At 31.9% G+C, this 20,050-nt stretch overlaps 3 protein-coding genes and 1 long non-coding RNA gene across 7 annotated transcripts; 1 reads left to right on the top strand and 3 right to left on the bottom strand.

Moving 5' to 3' along the window:
* Window positions 1-6,468: 6,468 nt before the first annotated feature.
* Window positions 6,469-7,290, top strand: LOC121204805 (uncharacterized). The gene is made up of 2 exons (XR_005899964.1): window positions 6,469-6,680; window positions 6,999-7,290. It is a non-coding gene; the product is annotated as an uncharacterized lncRNA (long non-coding RNA).
* Window positions 7,291-7,824: 534 nt separating this feature from the next.
* Window positions 7,825-9,672, bottom strand: LOC121204804 (ankyrin repeat-containing protein BDA1). 3 transcript variants are annotated; one of them, XM_041075357.1, is made up of 4 exons: window positions 8,827-9,562; window positions 8,430-8,751; window positions 8,307-8,353; window positions 7,825-8,197 (listed from the first exon to the last, which is right to left on the bottom strand). In XM_041075357.1, exons 1-4 carry the CDS (start codon window positions 9,421-9,423, stop codon window positions 8,057-8,059), a joined length of 1,107 nt encoding a protein of 368 aa, XP_040931291.1. In that variant the 5' UTR covers window positions 9,424-9,562; the 3' UTR covers window positions 7,825-8,056. The 3 variants fall into 3 exon arrangements, with proteins under 3 accessions (XP_040931291.1, XP_040931292.1, XP_040931290.1); XM_041075358.1 differs by lacking the exon at window positions 8,307-8,353 and having other exon boundaries at window positions 8,827-9,560; XM_041075356.1 differs by having other exon boundaries at window positions 7,825-8,751; window positions 8,827-9,672.
* Window positions 9,673-12,311: 2,639 nt separating this feature from the next.
* Window positions 12,312-14,119, bottom strand: LOC121204803 (ankyrin repeat-containing protein BDA1). 2 transcript variants are annotated; one of them, XM_041075355.1, is made up of 4 exons: window positions 13,318-14,031; window positions 12,921-13,242; window positions 12,798-12,844; window positions 12,312-12,688 (listed from the first exon to the last, which is right to left on the bottom strand). In XM_041075355.1, the coding sequence occupies exons 1-4, from the start codon at window positions 13,912-13,914 to the stop codon at window positions 12,548-12,550; spliced, it is 1,107 nt and encodes a 368-aa protein (XP_040931289.1). In that variant the 5' UTR covers window positions 13,915-14,031; the 3' UTR covers window positions 12,312-12,547. The 2 variants fall into 2 exon arrangements, with proteins under 2 accessions (XP_040931289.1, XP_040931288.1); XM_041075354.1 differs by having other exon boundaries at window positions 12,312-13,242; window positions 13,318-14,119.
* A 3,279-nt stretch (window positions 14,120-17,398) lies between these two features.
* Window positions 17,399-19,201, bottom strand: LOC121204802 (ankyrin repeat-containing protein BDA1). The gene is made up of 2 exons (XM_041075353.1): window positions 18,397-19,201; window positions 17,399-18,321 (listed from the first exon to the last, which is right to left on the bottom strand). Exons 1-2 carry the CDS (start codon window positions 18,991-18,993, stop codon window positions 17,509-17,511), a joined length of 1,410 nt encoding a protein of 469 aa, XP_040931287.1. The 5' UTR covers window positions 18,994-19,201; the 3' UTR covers window positions 17,399-17,508.
* Between the last annotated feature and the right edge of the window lie 849 nt (window positions 19,202-20,050).

Here is a 20,050-nt window from a genome sequence, read left to right as displayed (position 1 = left end):
AATATTTTGGTATATGACTTAGCAATAAATTAACTTCAATTAATAATTTTTAGTCACTCATATTACTTATTTTTGGAAAAGAGAAGGGAACTTTTTGTTTATTTTGAACAAGTATTATTTTTTTCAAGAATTTTTTTTATCCATCTTTATAATTTCAAGTTTAAAGTTATATTTACTATTTTTAGTGCATGTTTAATTATTAATGAACTTTTTCTTCGTATTATTGTACTAATAACCAAACCAAACATAAGAATTAAAAGAAAAAAACCTAGCAATATCATACACTCCCCCAATTTATAATGTGCCAAAAAAGACTCTTAAAAAAATTGTATCAAGAAATTCTAAAGGTATAACTATTAAAGTTGGTGGGATTTAAGTAGACCATTCCAACGGTTAGTATTGGATATGGATTTTTGTACTTCAGGTTGATTTGGTCCGACCTAAATTTAATTTAAATAATAATTATAAAATATTAATTTATTATTTTTAACAGTAAAATAGAAATTTTTAGGTGGATCGAAAACGATTCTAAAAATATATATTTTTTAAACTAAAACTCTGCATGATCCTATAAAAGTTGGCATTAAATAGAAATTGACCTTACGTTCATGCCTTTTACCCCCAAAACAAATTGTGCCCAATATCTATCAAGGTGTCATGGGTTTCATAGTTACTTTTGATGATAATGAACCACTAGCTCCTTTGGTTGTTTGCAAATATTACGATATTTTGAATTTAGAATGATTCTACCTTTGATATTATTATATTTAATTATTAATTTTTTCATAAAAATCATATTTTTACATCAATATTTCAATATAAAATTGATATAATAATAATTTTAACTCTCAACATTTATACATCGTATGTAGAAAAGTAAAGCTGCAAAAGAAAAAAAAAACCCAATTAACACTACGTGTAAATATTGTTGAGGATTAAATTTTTTTAGAATTAAGACTAAATTGATATAATTTATAAATATTGAGGATTAAAATTGTTATTATACTAATTTTTAAAAGTTGTCGCCCTTTAATTCTCTAATGATCGAAAAAGACAAATTGAATAATCGGGCAATACTTTGTTACTTTTTCATAATTTGATGACAAAAACAAATCTACTAATAATTGGGATAGCTATTATTGTAGTTTACCCTTTTGATTAATAAGCCATCTGGCATAATCAGAAGTGATACCTAATAACCCTAAAAATGACTATACCTTTGGATTTATTTCATTGTTTTTATTTTTCCAGCCAGAGACATGCAAGTTGTCAAAACAAGAGGAGGAAAAAGAATACCCAGAAAGTGAAAGTTCCTAGAAAGACAAAGAAACTTCACCAAATTTGTGAATAAAAATTAGCCAAAAGTAACAAAACTCATAGTCCACGGTACAGCAACAAGTAAAACAGCAGTACCGAACAATTATGTTTCTTTTTTTCTCCCCTAAATCCTCCAATCCCATTTCTACAGATTTTCTTACAAGGCAATGACATATGTTTGTTTTTCACTGAGTATGACAATAATTATGTAATGATAAAGAGATGTCAGCATGTTTTTCACGCCATAGCCTGATGACCATTTATCCTGTGTTGTCGGGTTAGGGTTTGCATGGCAGGCAGAGACCCCCCATGTGAGTGACAGTTAACGACCCTAGCTTGACTGTGTTTATCTTTCTACAATACCTTGGTTCAATCAAAGACTCGAAGAGTTGAGACAGTACATGAACTTGCTCATGGCTGTTGCAGTTGTTTTTTGTTCTTTTTTCTTTTTGGACCACCGGATTTCTAAACTTATTTTTGTTTCAACGAAACTTTGTTGGTAAAAGTGCGGAACAAGTTCCTATACTATAGAGTGGAGTGCATTTTGGTCCTTGTACTCTTAAATTCAGCCCAAAGGTCCTTAGAAAATTGAGTAAAATGGTGATTTTTATACAAAGATGAAGTAAACGGGCAGGCAGAATGAGCTAATTGCAAACTTAGCCTTTGGTAATAATAAATTATTTCATTTAAGTTTATTTTTAAACCTTTTTGATTAATGGAAAAATTTTATTTTTGGCCGTTCTAAAATTTTAATAATTTAATTGAAGCAGAAAAAATAGCATTGGTTTTCCTAAAATTTTATAATTTTATCTCAGTTCATCCCTATTTTCATAACAATTGAAAAGGAAAAATAATTTTATAAGGGGGATGTGATATTAATTTAAATAATGACATGTTTACCTAACTCATTGTCGCTTAATTTGAAGTACCGTTGCATTTAACAGTTTTATTCAATTATTACAAAAAACAATCATTTTACTCGTTTTTCTAACTAATAAAGATTTTTTTTGCTCATTTTAAAGCAAAATATATTTCATACTATAACAGTACAAGGACGTGTACAATACTTTTACCAAACTTTGTGTGCTTTCTAACAAAATTAACATGTTTTTTAAAGGTAACATTGACATGGTTTGTTTTAACTAAATTCCCGAGCAATCAATTTTCATATAAAAAAAAATGAAAGGTCCAAGGCTAACTTAAATACAGAGCAATGAGTCCAGACAAAATCAGGTTCATTGTGAGCCCAAATTACATGAATGTGATCTAGTGTAGACAATCTTAATGCTTGTAGATGTTAAAAGGCCCTGAAACCGCAAAACTCAAGCAAGCACAAAAGCTGACTATGCAGACAAAGAGAATGAGCCATATTGGGCTCCAAAGCGGTAAGCGGTGTAGTCTGGAAAGGCAAGCATAAAAGGACTTCTTAGAACCCTTATGAGGTTTACTGTTCATTATCTCTATCAAAGTTGCATGTTATTTGGCTCGATTGTGAATTTGTTGTCTGTTTAGGTTGCCTTAAGTATTTTGGTTGTCTGTAAAATTGAGAGACAAAACTTAAGTTTAATTCAGGAACAATACTGATTCATTGAGAAGTTTGTTGACTTCAAATAGATGAAATTTTGAAAAATTATTTGAAAAGAAGGGTGTTGGGTCTCTTTTAAAAAAAATCAGTTTTTTTCAATTAAAAAAAATTAAAATCCATGAGTTTTCTTTTTCTTTTCATTGGATAAAGATATATCTCTTGGAAAATGTAAATTTATACAAAGCAATTACATAAAGGAAAAGAAAGCATTAATTAGAAAAAAGAAACCAAGTACATAAAGTATAATACAATATAAACTAGATTATCCTTTTCAAGCGTTAAATGACTCCGACATTGCTGTCACTACGAAAAACACTACGTAAGTGTTTGAACTACTTGGAATTTTGGGACGTATATGATTGTATGACTTTAAAATAAACGAAAGTCGGGAGCCAAGAAACTATTATCGTGAGAATGGTGTTGACTATTGCCCAGATCATCATGGGTGATATTGTTGCCATCGAGTAATAGTAAGACACACTTAGATAAGAAAGCGGGAGAAGTACAACAGGAATTATAAGAACCGGAAGCTCAAATGCTAAAATATTAATAAACCAAAACAATAAATACCATAGAGGATTCATGATTGTTGTACCAAATTGTCTTGATCCTAAACCCTAAAAGGATTCATCTTGTTTGTTGACAGCGAGGGGAAGAGTAGTGTTTGAGATGGACATACTGTGATCACCTTCATCTTGCAGAACACCTGCCGGTGGGCTTAAACATGATTGGTAGATTGCTGTTATAACCAGCGTCGTAACCACCAGTGTTGCATTGATCATGAACCGATAATTCATTCCTTGCACGAATCATCGTCGTACATACTACATACTCTTTCAATCCAACTAGTTTTTTTCTTGATGCGATTAATCTTGGCAGTGGTATCATCATCTTCGCCACTCACGTTCAAGCCTTGTCTTTTAACCTTTTGCTATGATTTCTCCAGCTGTCAAACCTTCCGAGTTGCTAGCTTTTACATCTAACGACCAAAAGGAATCTAACGACCGTTCTATTGCCTGCGTAGAAACAGCCATTAATAAATTATCAAAGGAATATACGCAACTTACCAATAGGAGAGTTGCAAAATGATTGTATAGCACTCTTTTAAGTAATGCAAAGTGATGAATAAATTGGGAGAGTTGCAAAATGACATGAACCACGAACTATCATTTATTTGAAAATTGCAAAAATTTAGTTATGAAGTATGTCTTAATTGATTGACCTTAAGTAAAAGAATGATGCAAAGTGATGGGTCTAATAAGATGAAAAACAATCTTAACCAATCTCAATAGCTATTTTCTACGGGATCTACTCTACTCTCTGTACTATTATTTATTTACTGTTCAGGCTTATGAATATTATTTTTGATGGATTTAACACCCATTTGTAGAATCATAAAAGACAAGGCTCGAAATAAGTTACGATACAAGCATAGCCATTGGAATTGACATAAATCTAAAAAATATCTTTTTTTTGTAGAAAATACACAAGTTCAAGGAACTAGCTACAATAAGGCTGACAGGAGCTTATATTAACCATTGCTCGATGAGCATCTTCTTCAAACAAAGATCAAGCATGATCAGGTGGCCTGTTAAGATAATTAGGAACAACTTTGACCATGCAATCTACTGATCTATTATGCTTTCACGGGACATGCCGAAACTTAAGTTACCAATCTTTTTTGCATAAATCAAGTATTAAACGAAGTTCAGAAAGGTTATCATCAACCACAAATGTAAAATAATAATAATGGTATCAACTGTCGAAACCATTTTTTTGAAAAACGAAATCGACTTTATATTTTGGAAACGAAAATGAAAAAACGGGAGTTGCCACCAATCCTTTTTGATGAGGTGTGATCGGGTCACCTCGTAAAAGTGGTTATTTTTAATAAATGATTTGATTTATTTAAACAATGATTTTGTTCCGCAAAATTTAGAAAAATAGATTCGGGAGTCGGTTACGTACGAGGAAAGATTAGCACCCTCGTAACGCCAAAAATTGGTACCTAGTTTATTAATTAGTGTCTTAGTGTCGAAAATTGAAAACTTGAAAAACTTTAAAATACGATCCCTCTTTTTGTAAAAAAACTCGAATGTTAAAGACCTTCTCGTCTCGAAGTAATAAAATGTCACATCCAGTAAGTTAGGACACGACATCTCGAACTTTTGAGAGTGAGCTTGCCTTTTATTTAAAATTCGTGTATTTTAACCTTTTTTAAAAGGATATTTGATTATTTAGGGTAATGAGGAAAATCGAAACCTAGTAAGTTAGGGCACGATCTCTCAAACTTTCAAATACCAAACATTGCCTTTATTTACAAAAATTTTATCTCGAGGCATCAAGATGTCATATCCGGTAAGTCGGGGCACAACACCTCGAATCTCAGAGAGTAAGCATTTTATTCAAAACTCGTATTACGATTTTAAAAGAATATTCCGTTACTTAGGTTAAATGAGAAAAATCAAAATCCAGTAAGTTAGGGCACGATTTTCTCGAATTCCCAAATATGGAATATTGCTTTTTTGAAAGAATTATTTTTGTCGGGTAAAGGTTAATATAAATTCATAATAAAATAAAATAATGAAGAATGAACAAACAAATAAAAATTTTGATATTAACAAACATAACAGAATAAAGATAAACGGAAAATAAGAATTATGAGAACAACGAAGGAGAAATAAAACGAACTAGCAATGTAAGAGAAAAATAAAATGTTAATAATAATTCTAATAGTAAAAATAATAATAGTAATAATAGTTAAATAGGAAATAATAATAATAATAACAACCATAAAACAATAATAATAAAATATACGTAATAGTAATAATAATGGTAATAATAAGAAAAATATAACAATAGTAAAATAATGATATTAATACATAAATATAAATAGAGATATAATACCTAAAATATCATAACAACAAAAAATATAAATAGATAAGAAATACAAATAGATAAATAAAAATTTGATAAATAATAAGAAATCAAATATAGATGAGAATATAGTAATAGTAATAATACCATAGTAAAGATAATAATAATAAAAAGTAATAATAATTTAAGTAATAGTAATAATACTATCTTAAATAATAAAAGTGAAAAACAATAGTAATAGTTATTACAAAAATGATAGTGATAATAAAATAAAATGATAAAGACACTAATGTTAATAGTAATAAAAATGAAAATAGCAATAACAGTAATAATAATAAAAACAGTGATAATAATAATAAATTAATTTTAATCATAAAATAGTAAAAATAACTAAAAAGGAGGCTAAATTGAACATAAAACGAAAGTTCAAGGAAAATCTGGAAATAAATAAAAGAGGAAGGGACCGATTTGAGCACGCGAATAACAAGGAGGGGCCAAAAGAGAAATAATCCCCGCCCTCCAAAACGACGTCGTTCAAATAAGGCCCAAATTGAGGTCCAAACAAATTACAGGGTCAAAATTAAAAAGAATAAAAACTTAATTGTAAAATTATAGAAAAGCGGAAGGGCTAAACGCGCAAATAACCCATTAACCAAAAACACGCGGATCCTGCCCTTGGAGAGGGGTAAGATCGGGTCGGCCTCCCCAAAACGAAGTCATTTTGGTGTCTGGGGAGGCCAATGAAAATGGCGCCGTTTCTCAAGTATTATAAAAGCAATTTTTTAATAAAAAAGGGGTCTCCCTCTCTCATTTCTCTCTGGCCAAAGCCAGAATCCAGGGAAGGGATGGCCGTGGGGTCGCCGTTGCCGGCCGCCGCGTGCGATGGTCGGAACTCCAAGAGGTGCCTTTTTTTGTATTTTTTATATGCTTTTAATAGATGTATATGTCTGAGGGAATGGATTCGAAAATAAGACAGAAATAAAATAAAATAAAAATCACCTTAGGCTTTCGATTTCGTTTTTTGGTATTTTGGTTCCCTGATTTGGTGCTATTCGAGTGCTTTTGTATCAATGAAATCACTATTTTGTTTGTGTTTTAAATCTATTTTGTATTGGTGAAAAATTGCCGAATGTTACAAATTGATTAGGCTTGGCTTTTTAAAGCCATTTTACATGCTTTTTGTTTATTATTTACTGTCCTTTCTTCATTTAATTTGCAGGTGCAAGTGGAGGATAGTGGTGATGCGACAGTGGCGGTGGCCGACTGACATGGGGCAAAGGCGGCAACAACTAGGTTGATTTAGGGTTTTTTTTTGTTCTATTTTTTTGGGCTGTTTAGTTGGGTTTGTAATGGTAGGCCGATGGTTGTTTGGGTTTGTTTGGGCTTTAGTTGGTTTAGTTTGGTTTTGGGTATAATGAGGATGTAAAATGGGCCCGGGTAATTTGGGCCTTTTACATCAACAATATTCAACTTAGATTATATTATAAATATAATAAATTTATTTATTATTACTCATTGTTAATATTATAATCTATGAAATATTAATTTAAGTTATTTTTAAGTAATTAATATAAATTATTTTTAAAATTTAATTTAAATAGATAAATTATATTTAGCTTATATAGTTAATATAAATGAGAGATAAAATTGTATTTAGACACTCAAACTAGCTTTAGAAAAGTAAAAACGAAATTTGAAGTTTTTGATTTGACTTTAAAAAAAAAGTTTTTAAAAGCTAATTCGGCTTTTAAAAAAATAGTTGCTTTGAGCTTTAAATGGGATAAAAAAAATCCTTTTAGACATCAACGATGAACAGGGTTTTATTAAGATTTATTTGAATAGACTGAATATAGCTGTTTTTTTATGAAATTTTCATATTTTTAGAAAATATTTAGACAACAATATCGATTCGTTGAAAATTTTGTTAATTTTGAATCAACAATACTTGGAAAAAGGAAAATATTTTTTAAAATTAGAAAACAGGATGGTATTGGTTATTCTTTGTTTTTTTTTATTCGTTGCAAAGGACAAAGATATCCGTTGGGAAAAGTAATCTTGTTTATTAAATTTATCCAAATCAATTACATAATTTTTTTACCCAAGAGAAAAGATATTAATCCAGAGAAAATGGAAAAAAAAGTACATAACATAAGAGAACATATAAACTACATTGACATTCGCAACCGTTGAATGATTCCAACATTATTCTAATTGCCGAAAAGTCTGCGTAATTGTCTGATTTCCCTGTACTTTGGCCGCTTCGATAACCATACGCTTCTAAAAACTATGAGCAACGGGAGAATAATGGCTGTCCACATGACAACAAAGTTGATGTTTGCCCAAAACGTGGAAGGAGATATTATTGTCATGCAGTTGAAGTAGGAGACGGATAGATAATAAAGCGGGATGAGAAGAATACTAGGTACATTGGATAAAAGCAAAACGGTTAGAAGAATTGGAAGCCCAAATGCTATAAAATTGAAAAACCAAAACGCTAAAAACAAGTTGGGATTCATGACTGCTGTACCAGTTTCCTTTGTTTGTTCACCGAACACAACTCTAGTACGATACTCACTGTAATTGTCGTGAAAGAGTGTAAATTTAGTAGTCGTAGTAAGGTTTGTGGTGTTGGTGGGGATAGTGTTATCACCTTGCCAAAGACCTCTTGGTGGGCTTAAAGATGACTGGTAGATTGCTGTTATGACCAGCGCCGCTACCACCAGTGTTGCGTTGAGCATGTTCTCCGACAACCCATTCCTTGCACGAATCAACTTTATTAATGCTCTTTCAGACCTACTGGTTCTTTTCTTAATGCGCTCAATCTTGGCGGTGGTGGTATCATCGTCTTCGGCGCCACTCATGTTCAACCCCTGTCTTTCAACCCTTTCTATGATTTCTCGAGCTGTCAAGCCTTCCGAGTTCTTAGCGTTTGCATCTAACCCATAAAAGGAATCCAACAACAGTTGTACTGCCTGCGTAGAATATTATAAATAGTCATTAATAAAATGATCAAAGGAACGCAACTTATCATTATATTGCATATATACCTGATGCTGTTGCTTTGTAGCTGCAATGTGCAACACAGTGTTGTCATCATCATCTCTCCAATTCACAACCTTTCTTTCCAAATCCTTGCCTCCTCCACGACGGTTCTTTCGAAGCCATCCATGTAAGAGATTAAAAGCGTCGGTGTGGTTGTTTTTCAGAGCAAGATGTAATGCAGTCTCGTTACGAACCGTGACATCCTCAACACATTCAGGGCAAGTTTCAAGAAACTGGAATAAAAGATTAGAGTTCCCCACTGCAGCTGCACAATGGAAAGGGGTCATCCCTTCCCTTCCTCTGACGCGAACCAGGTCTTTATCGGTCTTCAACAGTCGAAGCACTAGCTTGGTATGCCCCATTTTGAAGGCCAAATGCATGGGGCTAAAGCCGTCTTGGTCTAGCTTCCGACCAAACGAAGGCTTCAAGTTTATCATCTCCATTGCAAACTTAATTTGGCCTTCATTTGCTGCTATGTGAAGTGGAGTATCGATGAAAGGAATCTGATCAATACGCTCCAACATGTACGGATCCTTTCGAATTAGAGCGTACAAGGCATTAGTATCTCCTGTTCCAGCTACTTCTCTCAAGCTTGGATCCATGCTTTTGTTTCTTTCTTTAAATGATGAAGAAATTAGGAGAGTTGCAAAATGACTATCCTTATTTGAAACCTCAACTGATTTAAAACAAGCTCCGTCAAGGGTAGATTTATATTGAATATAAATATCGAATATTTTTAATCATTTTTAAAATATAGATTTGACGAGGGATATAAATCGATGGCCGCCAATCATAGACTTCAAAATCTTGAAACCCACTCCCTGTTTCTCACTTCAATATAATTTGGACGCATTTTCCCCACTTGTTTCAAGGCAAGTTGACCAGCTTAGCTTTCAAATATTTTACTCTAAAATTTATATTTTTAGTATTGTGGCAAAAAAAATACTTTTAGAAAATAAAATATTTATTTTAAATAACATGTTATAAAATATATTTTGTGTATTGGTATGTGTTTTTTTTAATATTTATTTTTTAATATTTTACTATATTTTGTCGAACTTTTTTCCCGTATCAAAAATTTTAAGATAATTTTAGAAAAATAATATTTAATTTAGAAACAAATTTATTAAGAAATATCAGCATTAAAAACATATTTTAAGATATATAATTTACTTAGGAATATCAGTTTAAAAATAAGATGTTTAAAATTTTGAATTATGTACATTCTTATCATTTTGGTGGATATTTTTAATCAATATTTTTTTGAAATTAAAATTTTTTTCTTGATATATATTGATCATAAAATAAATTTTTATAAACATATCAACTTTTCAGTTAAATACTCGAAGATATGGAATATTTTTTAATTATAAACTTTTGCTTTACACTTCTTCGATCATTATGAAACGTGGAAAATTTTATTAGATAAATATATATATACAGAGGGCTTAAAAAACTAATTGAGATTTATTTGACCTAAAAAAAGGATAGTTGTGTCTTGACCCCATCCCCATAGCTGTGACATAGAAAAGATTCAAAAAGCATGGGCTCCATTATTATTATTATTTGGTAAATTAAAATAGCTGTACGCGATACTATTAAAATAACGTATTAGCCTATGTAATACTAATGTAATCTGTTTATATTAAATGTTGTACAAAATAAGACTTCAGTGAATTTTATCGTCATAACCTTAGTAATATGATCAGCAATTGTATTGTGAGTTCTTGGGATATGACGAAAACAAATCTTCCAATCTCGACACATCATTCGATGAATAGAATGTAATTCTATTAACTAACTATTAGCTGCTCCTCCCTCTACAATCATCCCATCAAAAGAGTGTTATTACTCTCAATCTCTAACATAACCCTTCTAAAATAGCTCTCGCATCAATATTAAAAACTTCGTCTTTACTTAGCAACATTGAGAACCCCACAACCAATTTTGTTCATGAATTTAACGAGATTTGAATGTTTTCTCTTCTTTATATTATTATTTTTCATTGTTTTCCTGTTTTATCACAAATAGCCCGGAGTATGGGTAGACATGGTTTGTGTATTTGTAGTGATGGTATTGGGTGAAAGAATACCCACCGTTTTTTCACGCGTCTAATCATTTAGGACGCCGGCTTAAGTGTGGTCCCACGGTTAAGATTCTATTCTCTTTCCAATAATAGGACCAGCTCGGATTGCACCAATCAATTCGAAGGTGTGGAAAGGCCAATGGGATGAGCTGGTTGACAACTTGTGGTGGGTTGGATTTGGATAAGTTTCTTCTTCTGGATATATTCTCATATGTTAGGATGGTTTTCCACGTGATCTATCGGACAGTATTGACTGTTTGAGTGTTGATTGTTTGCACCAAAAATAATAAATCAAACCAATTATAATATTCAATTGAGAGGAGTGCATTTTGGTTCTTGTACTCTTAAATTCAGCCCAAAGGTCCTTAGAAATTGAGACTACAAGGACCAATTATTTCATTTAAGTTTTTTTTTAAAACCTTTTTGATTAATGGAAAATTTTTAATTTTTCGCCGTTCTAAAAATTTAATAATTTAATTTAAGCAAAAAAAATAACATTGATCTTTCTAAAATTTTATAATTTTATCTCAGTCCCGCAAAATTTTTTTTTTTGATTTCATAAGAATTGTAAAGGAAAATAATTTTATAAGGGGGGCTTAATTAAATGATAGATATTAATTTAAATAATGACAAGTTTACCTAACTCATTGTTGCTTAATTTGAACCGTCGCATTTAACAGTTTAATTCAATTATTACAAAAAAAAATTCATATTACTTGTTTTCTCATTTGAAAGAAAAATATATTTCATACTATAATAGTACAAGGACGTGTACAAAATTAACATGTTTTTTTAAAGGTAAAATTGACATGGTTTGGTTTAACAAAATTCCCGAGCAATCAATTTTCATATAAAAAAAATGAAAGGTCCAAGTCTAACTTAAATACATAGCAATGAGTCCAGACAAAACCAGGTTCATTCTGAGCCCAAATTACATGAATGTGATCTAGTGTAGACAATCTTAATGCTTGTAGAAGTGAAAAGGACCTGAAACCGCAAAACTCAAGCAAGAACAAAAGCTGACTATGCAGACAAAGAGAATGAGCCATATTGGGCTCCAAAGCGGTAAGCGGTGTAGTCTGGAAAGGCAAGCATAAAAGGACTTCTTAGAACCCTTATGAGGTTTACTGTTCATTATCTCTATCAAAGTTGCATGTTATTTGGCTTGAATATTAAATCGAAAAAATGTATTGTCATCTTTTTATGTAATATTCAGATTTAATTCCACAACATTATCGATTTGTTGAGAAATTCATTAACTTTGACTGAATAATATTTTGAAAACATCTCTAAAAAAAAAGAATCGATATTTTCAGAAACAGGAAATTATTTTTTAAAATTAGAAAATAGGATGGTTGGCTTTTCTTTGTTTTTTCTTTTCGTTGCAAAGGACAAAGATATCTGTTGGGAAAATTACTCTTATTTATTAAATTTATCCAAAGCAATTACATAATTTTTTTACCCAAGAGAAAAGATATTAATCCAGAGAAAATGGAAAAAGAGTACATAACATAAGAGAACATGTAAACTACATTGACATTCGCAACCATTGAGTGATTCCAACATTATTCTATTTGTGGAAAAGTCTGCGTAATTGTCTGATTTCCCTGTACTTTGGCCGCTTCGATAACCATACACTACTAAAAACTATGAGCAACGGGAGAATAATGGCTGTCCACATGACAACAAAGTTGAGGTTTGCCCAAAACGTGGAAGGAGATATTATTGTCATGCAGTTGAAGTAGGAGACGGATAGATAATACAGCGGGATGAGAAGAATACTAGGTACATTGGATAAAAGCAAAACGGTTAGAAGAACCGGAAGCCCAAATGCTATAAAATTGAAAAACCAAAAGCCTAAAAACAAGTTGGGATTCATGACTGCTGTACCTGTTTTCCTTGTTTCTTCACCCAACACAAATTTAAAACGATACTCACTGTAATTGTCGTTAAAGAGGGTAAATTTAGTAGTCGTAGTAAGGTTTGAGGTGGTGGTGGGGATAGTGTTATCACCTTGCCAAAGACCTCTTGGTGGGCTTAAAGACGACTGGTAGATTGCTGTTATGACCAGCGCCGCTACCACCAGTGTTGCGTTGAGCATGTTCTCCGACAACCCATTCCTTGCACGAATCAACTTTATTAATGCTCTTTCAGGCCTACTAGTTCTTTTCTTAATGCGCTCAATCTTGGCGGTGGTGGTATCATCCTCTTCGGCGCCACTCATGTTCAACCCCTGTCTTTCAACCCTTTCTATGATTTGTCGAGCTGTCAAGCCTTCCGAGTTCTTAGCGTTTGCATCTAACCCATAAAAGGAATCCAACAACAGTTGTACTGCCTGCGTAGAATATTATAAATAGTCATTAATAAAATGATCAAAGGAGCGCAACTTATTATTATATTGCATATATACCTGATGTTGTTTTCTTGTAGCTGCAATGTGCAACACAGTGTTGTCATCATCATCTCTCCAATTCACAACCTTTCTTTCCAAACCATTGCCTCCTCCACGACGGTTCTTTCGAAGCCATCCATGTAAGAGATTAAAAGCGTCGGTGTGGTCGTTTTTCAGAGCAAGATGTAATGCAGTCTCGTTACGAACCGTGACATCCTCAACGCATTCAGGGCAAGTTTCAAGGAACTGGAATAAAAGATTAGAGTTCCCCACTGCAGCTGCACAATGGAAAGGGGTCATCCCTTCCCTTCCTTTGACGCGAACCAGATCTTTATCGGTCTCCAACAGTCGAAGCACTAGCTTGGTATGCCCATTTTTTAAGGCCAAGTGCAAGGGGCTAAACCCGTCTTGGTTTAGCTTCCGACCAAACGAAGGCTTCAAGTTCATCATCTCCATTGCAAACTTAATTTGGCCTTCATTTGCTGCTATGTGAAGTGGAGTATCGATGAAAGGAATCTGATCAATATGCTCCAACATGTACGGATCCTTTCGAATTAGAGCGTACAAGGCATCAGTATCTCCTGTTCCAGCTGCTTCTCTCAAGCTTGGATCCATGCTTTTGTTTCTTTCTTTAAATGATGAAGAAATTAGGAGAGTTGCAAAATGACTATCCTTATTTGAAACCTCAACTGATTTAAAACAAGCTTATCCGTCAAGGGTAGATTTATATTGAATATAAATATCGAATATTTAAAAAAAATGATTAATATATCTATATTTGACGAGGGATATAAATTGATGGCCGCCTATAACAGACGTCAAAATCTTGAATCCCAATCACTATTTTTAAGGCAAGTTGACCAGCTTCGCTTTCAAAAATTTTACTCTAAAATTTATATTTTTAGTATTACTTTTAGAACATAAAATATTTATTTTAAACATTATGTTATAAAATAGATAATATATTTTGTGTATTGGTATGTGTTTTTTTTATATATTTATTTTTTATTATTTTATTATACTTTATAGGATATTTGTGAATCCTTTGGCTCTCTCCACGAGCAATAAATAAACATAAGTTTCAAAAATTTTAAGATAATTTTGAAAAAAATATTTAATTTAGAAAAAAATTTATTAAGAAATATCAGTATTAAAAACATATTTTAATATATATAATTTACTTAGGAATATCAGTTTAAAAATAAGATGCTTAAAATTTTGAATTATGTACATTCTTATCATTTTGGTGGATATTTTTAATCAATATTTTTTTTGAAATTTTAATTTTTTTTCTTGATATATATATTGATCATAAACTAAATTTTTATATAACATATCGAATTTTCAGGTAAATAATCGAACATATGGAACATTTTTTAATTATAAACTTTTTATCAACTTTTTTTTTCACACTTCTTCGATCATTATGAAATGTGGAAAATTTTATATCAAAATTTTCTTAGATAAATATACAGAGGGCTAAAAAACTAATTTAGTTGTGTCTTGACCTTATCCCCGGGCAATTTACTAAAACAATCTCTTTTATAGCATTATTTATCGAAATGGCCGGACTTTTTGATTATTTATCGGAAAATGGCCCTTTCCGATAAATAATCAAAAAGTCAGGCCATTTCGGTAAATAATAATATAAAAGAGCTTTTTTTAGTAAATTACCCCCTATCCCCATAATCTTGGATATTCAAATACTTGGATCTCAGTGAATCTTGTCGTCATAATCTTAGTCATATGACCAGCAACTGTATTGTGAGTTCTTGGAATATGACGAAGACAAATCTTCCAATCTTAATGCATCATTCGATGAATAGAGTGTAGTTCCATCAATTGCTCCTCCCTCTACAATCGTCTCCATTAGAAGAGTATTATCACTTTTAATCTCTAACTGACAAAACCCCTTCTCCCATGCTATACGTAGCCCTTCCAAAATAGTTCTAATGAAGATTAAATTTGTAAATCATATACATAATTTAATGAGATTTGAATGTTTAATAATTTAATTAACGTTGAAGTCTAAATGAATTGAATCGTTTAATCCTCCAGATGATTTTTTATCCCAAAACTTGTTTTCTTGTTTTTAGGAAAAATTATATTAGGTGTGGATTTTGTTTTGATCTTCTTTTCATTGTTCTCCTGTTTTATCACAAGTAGCCCGCAAAATGGGTAGACATGGTTTGTGTATTTGTAGTGATGTTATTGGGGTGAAAGAATACCCACCGTTTCTTCCACGAGTCTAATCATTTAGGCGCCTGCTTAAGTGTGGTCCCATGGTTAAGATTATATTATCCTTCCAGTGAGCCAATTGGGAACTTGTGGGGGGCTGGACTTGGATAAGTTTCTTCTTCTGGATAAATTCTCAAATGTTAGGTTAGTTTTGCACGTGATCTATCCGACAGTCAATTGACTGTTTGAGTATTGATTGTTTGCACCAAAAATAATAAATCAAACCAATTATAATATTCAATAGCAGCAAGTTGTTTAACTACTTCCTCCTCGAAGACCAAGCATGTATTGCAATCTCGTAACAGGATAACCACCTTAATCTTTCATCTTTGTTGTCCACCGTTCAACTTTCTGAAACACTTGCAAAACATCTCCCCATTCATTGGCTTTCAATTCATACAAATCATTACCCGATAGTATTTTGACTCCAATTTTGTAAATTCCATTATCACCCCATAACCCCACAGTAGCATTGTTTCTCATTCCACCCACAATACATTTTTCAAGCCACTTCAAGTTCTCTCCATCAATGGCTCCCTCTACTACTTTAGTCTCTTATCTTTTCTGGAAATTCATAAATCTTCGACCATCTCGTCCAACTTTATTGGGTCATTTTCTTCATGTTGTTTATTATTTGCCATAATCTCACTCGCATTCTTCCCTACATGCGCTCCCGTATTTCCTTCAACTCATCTTCTTTCCATATTCTTTGTTTGTTGTCTGACCTCTCTCCCATTTGCCTTCCTCCACAAAGCATCTCTAGGTTTAAACTTCGCCATACTGACTGTCAATCTAGGATTAGAGAACCACCTTCCATCTAGACTCCACAATGCTCTCTTTGCTTCTTCTAACCTACCATACCTAACGAAAGAAAAACCGAAGACCTCTTCTATTTCTTTTTGATGCAATAAACACATCCATTATCTTACCAAATTAGCTGCATAATGTTTCAACCCACTTTCGGCCGGCGTTAGGAGGGATATTTTCCAGTACAGAGAATACGCCATTACTTGGGAATGACAATACGATGATGGGGATTGTTCATGTTGTTAAGTAATATTGCAATGTCATTAATTATCGTTGTATAAAATTAACATATTTCCTATAATTTTTATATTTTGTTTTTGAACTTAGTTTTAAGCTAATTTTTCGCAGCAAAAATTCATTAATTTACTAATAACAAACCTAAAAGAAAAAGAAAAAAATCCAAAAAGCTTCTCAAGTCGTTACAAAGACACACCTTCAAGATCTCACCACATAGCTGGACACCTGTTGCAATATCAAAATCATACATTGATTGAAAGCATAAATAAATCTTAACTCAATTAGTTTTAAGTTAGACTCGTGACTTAAACTCAATCAGTCATAAATAATTATAAGAAAGGTTATACAATGCATCTTTTAATTATATTAAAAATTAAAAACATAAAAAGACATGGTACCATTATAATATTGCTTATAGAGTTCTTTAATTTGTATAGAATAACTATTTATAACTATTTATATTGCTGAAATAGGAAGCAACTATCTGTTTTCTATTCTATTAACGAAACAATTGATCTCATTATTGATGAAAAGTGAAAAAATTTATATTATATAATAAAATATTTTTTATTTCAAGTTATTTTAAAAAAAATAATTTTTAATTAATTTTTAATTAATAAATATATTATTTTCTAGTTTTTTAATTCATCTTTTAATTAATAACTCTTTTATTGTATAAATAAAATAATAAATATGTAATTATATAATAAAAATATAAATTATATATATGTTTATGTTAAATTAATAATATTGACACATTTAGAAATCAGTCGATTTTGAACAATCTATACTTCAAAAATATCTGTCGGGATAAGTAATCTTATTTTTATTAAATTTATCCAAAGCAATTACATAGTGTTTTTCTTTCAAAAATAAAAGATATTAATACAGAGAAAATGGAAAAGAGTACATAATATAATATATAAATTAGACTGATATTCGCAAGAGCTGAATTATTCCGACATTATTGTCATTGCGGACTCGTCTGCGTATTTGTCTCATTTCCCGGTACCTTGGCAGCATCCATAACCATACGCCTCCAAAAACTAAGAGAGACGGGAGAATAATGGCTCCCCACATGACAACAAAGTTGAGGTTTGTCCAAAACATGGACGGAGATATTAGTGTCATGCAGTTAAAGTAGGAGACGGATAGAAAATAAAGCGGGATAAGAAGAATACGAGCTACATCGTATAAAAGGAAAACGGTTAGAAGAACCGGAAGCCCAAATGCTATAAAATTGAATATCCAAAACCCTAAAAACAAGTTGGGATTCATGATTGCTGTACCTGTTTTCCTTGTTTCGTTACCCAACAAATGTTTAGAAAATTTTTCATCGTAATTGTCGTTAAAGAGTTTAAATTTAGTGGTAGTAGTAAGGCTTGAGGGGTTGGTGGTGAGGTTACTAGTGTTATCACCTTGCCAAAGACCTCTCGGTGGGCTTAAAGATGATTGGTAGATCGCTGTTATGACCAGCGCCGCTACCACCAGTGTTGCGTTGAGCATGTTCTCCGACAACCCATTCTTTGTACGAATCAACTTTACTAATGCTCTTTCAGGACGACTAGTTCTTTTCTTAATGCGCTTAATCTTGGCGGTGGTCGTATCATCGTCTTCGGCGCTACTCATGTTCAACCCTTGTCTTCCAACATTTTCTATGATTTCTCGAGCTGTCAAGCCTTCCGAGTTCTTAGCTTTTACATCTAACCCATAAAAGGAATCCAACAACAGTTGTACTGCCTGCGTAGAATATTATAAATAGTCATTAATAAAATGATCAAAGGATCACAACTTATTATTATATTGCATATATACCTGATGTTGTTTCTTTGTAGCTGCAATGTGCAACACAGTGTTGTCATCATCATCTCTCCAATTCACAACCTTTCTTTCCAAACCATTGCCTCCTCCACGATGGTTCTTTCGAAGCCATCCATGTAAGAGATTAAAAGCGTCGGTGTGGTCATTTTTCAGAGCAAGATGTAATGCAGTCTCGTTACGAACCGTGACATCCTCAACGCATTCAGGGCAAGTTTCAAGGAACTGGAATAAAAGATTAGAGTTCCCCACTGCAGCTGCACAATGGAAAGGGGTCATCCCTTCCCTTCCTTTGACGCGAACCAGGTCTTTATCGGTCTCCAACAGTCGAAGCACTAGCCTGGTATGCCCCATTTTGAAGGCCAAGTGCATGGGGCTAAACCCATCTTGGTTTAGCTTCCGACCAAACGAAGGCTTCAAGTTCATCATCTCCATTGCAAACTTAATTTGGCCCTTATTTGCTGCTATGTGAAGTGGAGTATCGATGAAAGGAATCTGATCAATATGCTCCAACATGTATGGATCCTCTCCAATTAGAGAGTACAAGGCATCAATATTTCCTGTTCCAGCTATTTCTCTCAAGCTTGGATCCATGCTTTTGTTTCTTTCTTTAAATGATGAAGAAATTAGGAGAGTTGCAAAACGACTATCCTTATTTGAAACCTCAACTGATTTAACTCAATCTTACACTAAACTAATCCCCCAAGGGTATATTTATATTGCACAAAAATATCGAATATTTTAAAAAATGATTAATATATTTATATCTAAGGACGGATATGAATCGATGGCCGCCTATTACAGACATCAATAACTTGACTCCCAATCCCCATTTCTCACTTTAATATAATTTCGACGCATTTTCGCCATTTGCTCTAGGGCAAGTTGACCAGCTTCGCTTTAAAACAATGTACTCTTAAACAAGGGAGAAGCTAGAAAAAATTTGTAGGGGCCGCATAAAATTTTAATTTTTGATAGTTGATATATTTATAATTTGTAAAAGATTAAATCGAAAATTTATAACTTTAGGGGGGCAAAGTGAAATTTTATCTTTACTAATTTAAAATTTTTAAAAATATTTAAGCGCCTAAAAAATAATTTTACATTTTGAAATCTAAAAAGTTGATGGACTAAATTCTTAGAAATAAAAGTTTAGGGACTAAATTTCAAATTTGTGAAGAGTAACTAGGTTTATGACATATATTAACGTACTCATATTGTTAATATTATGGTATATGAAGTATTAATTTTAAATACTTTTTAAGTAATTAATATAAATTCTTTATAAATTTGAATTTGAATTGCTAAGGAAAGAAATAATTTCAATATATAAATTATATTTAAATTGTAGTTAATATAAATGAAGGATAAATTTATAATTTCACACTAAAATCAACTTTTGAAAATTCAAAACCTATTTTTTTTTTAGATTTTTGGTTTTTCTTAAAAAAAATATTTTGACAACTTGGTTTGGTTTGAAAAAAAAAATCTATTTATATCATAGGATATTTGAAAGTACATTTAGACATCAATTTTGAATGAAGTCTTATTATATATAGTAGCATGTTGGCACAAAAATGGAAACAAGTATTTTTATATTAATTATTTTTTTGACAAATTCCACAAAAGTGGGACATGTTATTAATCGAAA

The sequence above is a fragment of the Gossypium hirsutum genome, chromosome A08 (assembly GCF_007990345.1).
Source record: "Gossypium hirsutum isolate 1008001.06 chromosome A08, Gossypium_hirsutum_v2.1, whole genome shotgun sequence".
NCBI classification, from domain to species: domain Eukaryota; kingdom Viridiplantae; phylum Streptophyta; class Magnoliopsida; order Malvales; family Malvaceae; genus Gossypium; species Gossypium hirsutum.
Note: the sequence above shows the minus strand (reverse complement) of the source record. Positions and strands in the feature narration are given on the sequence as shown.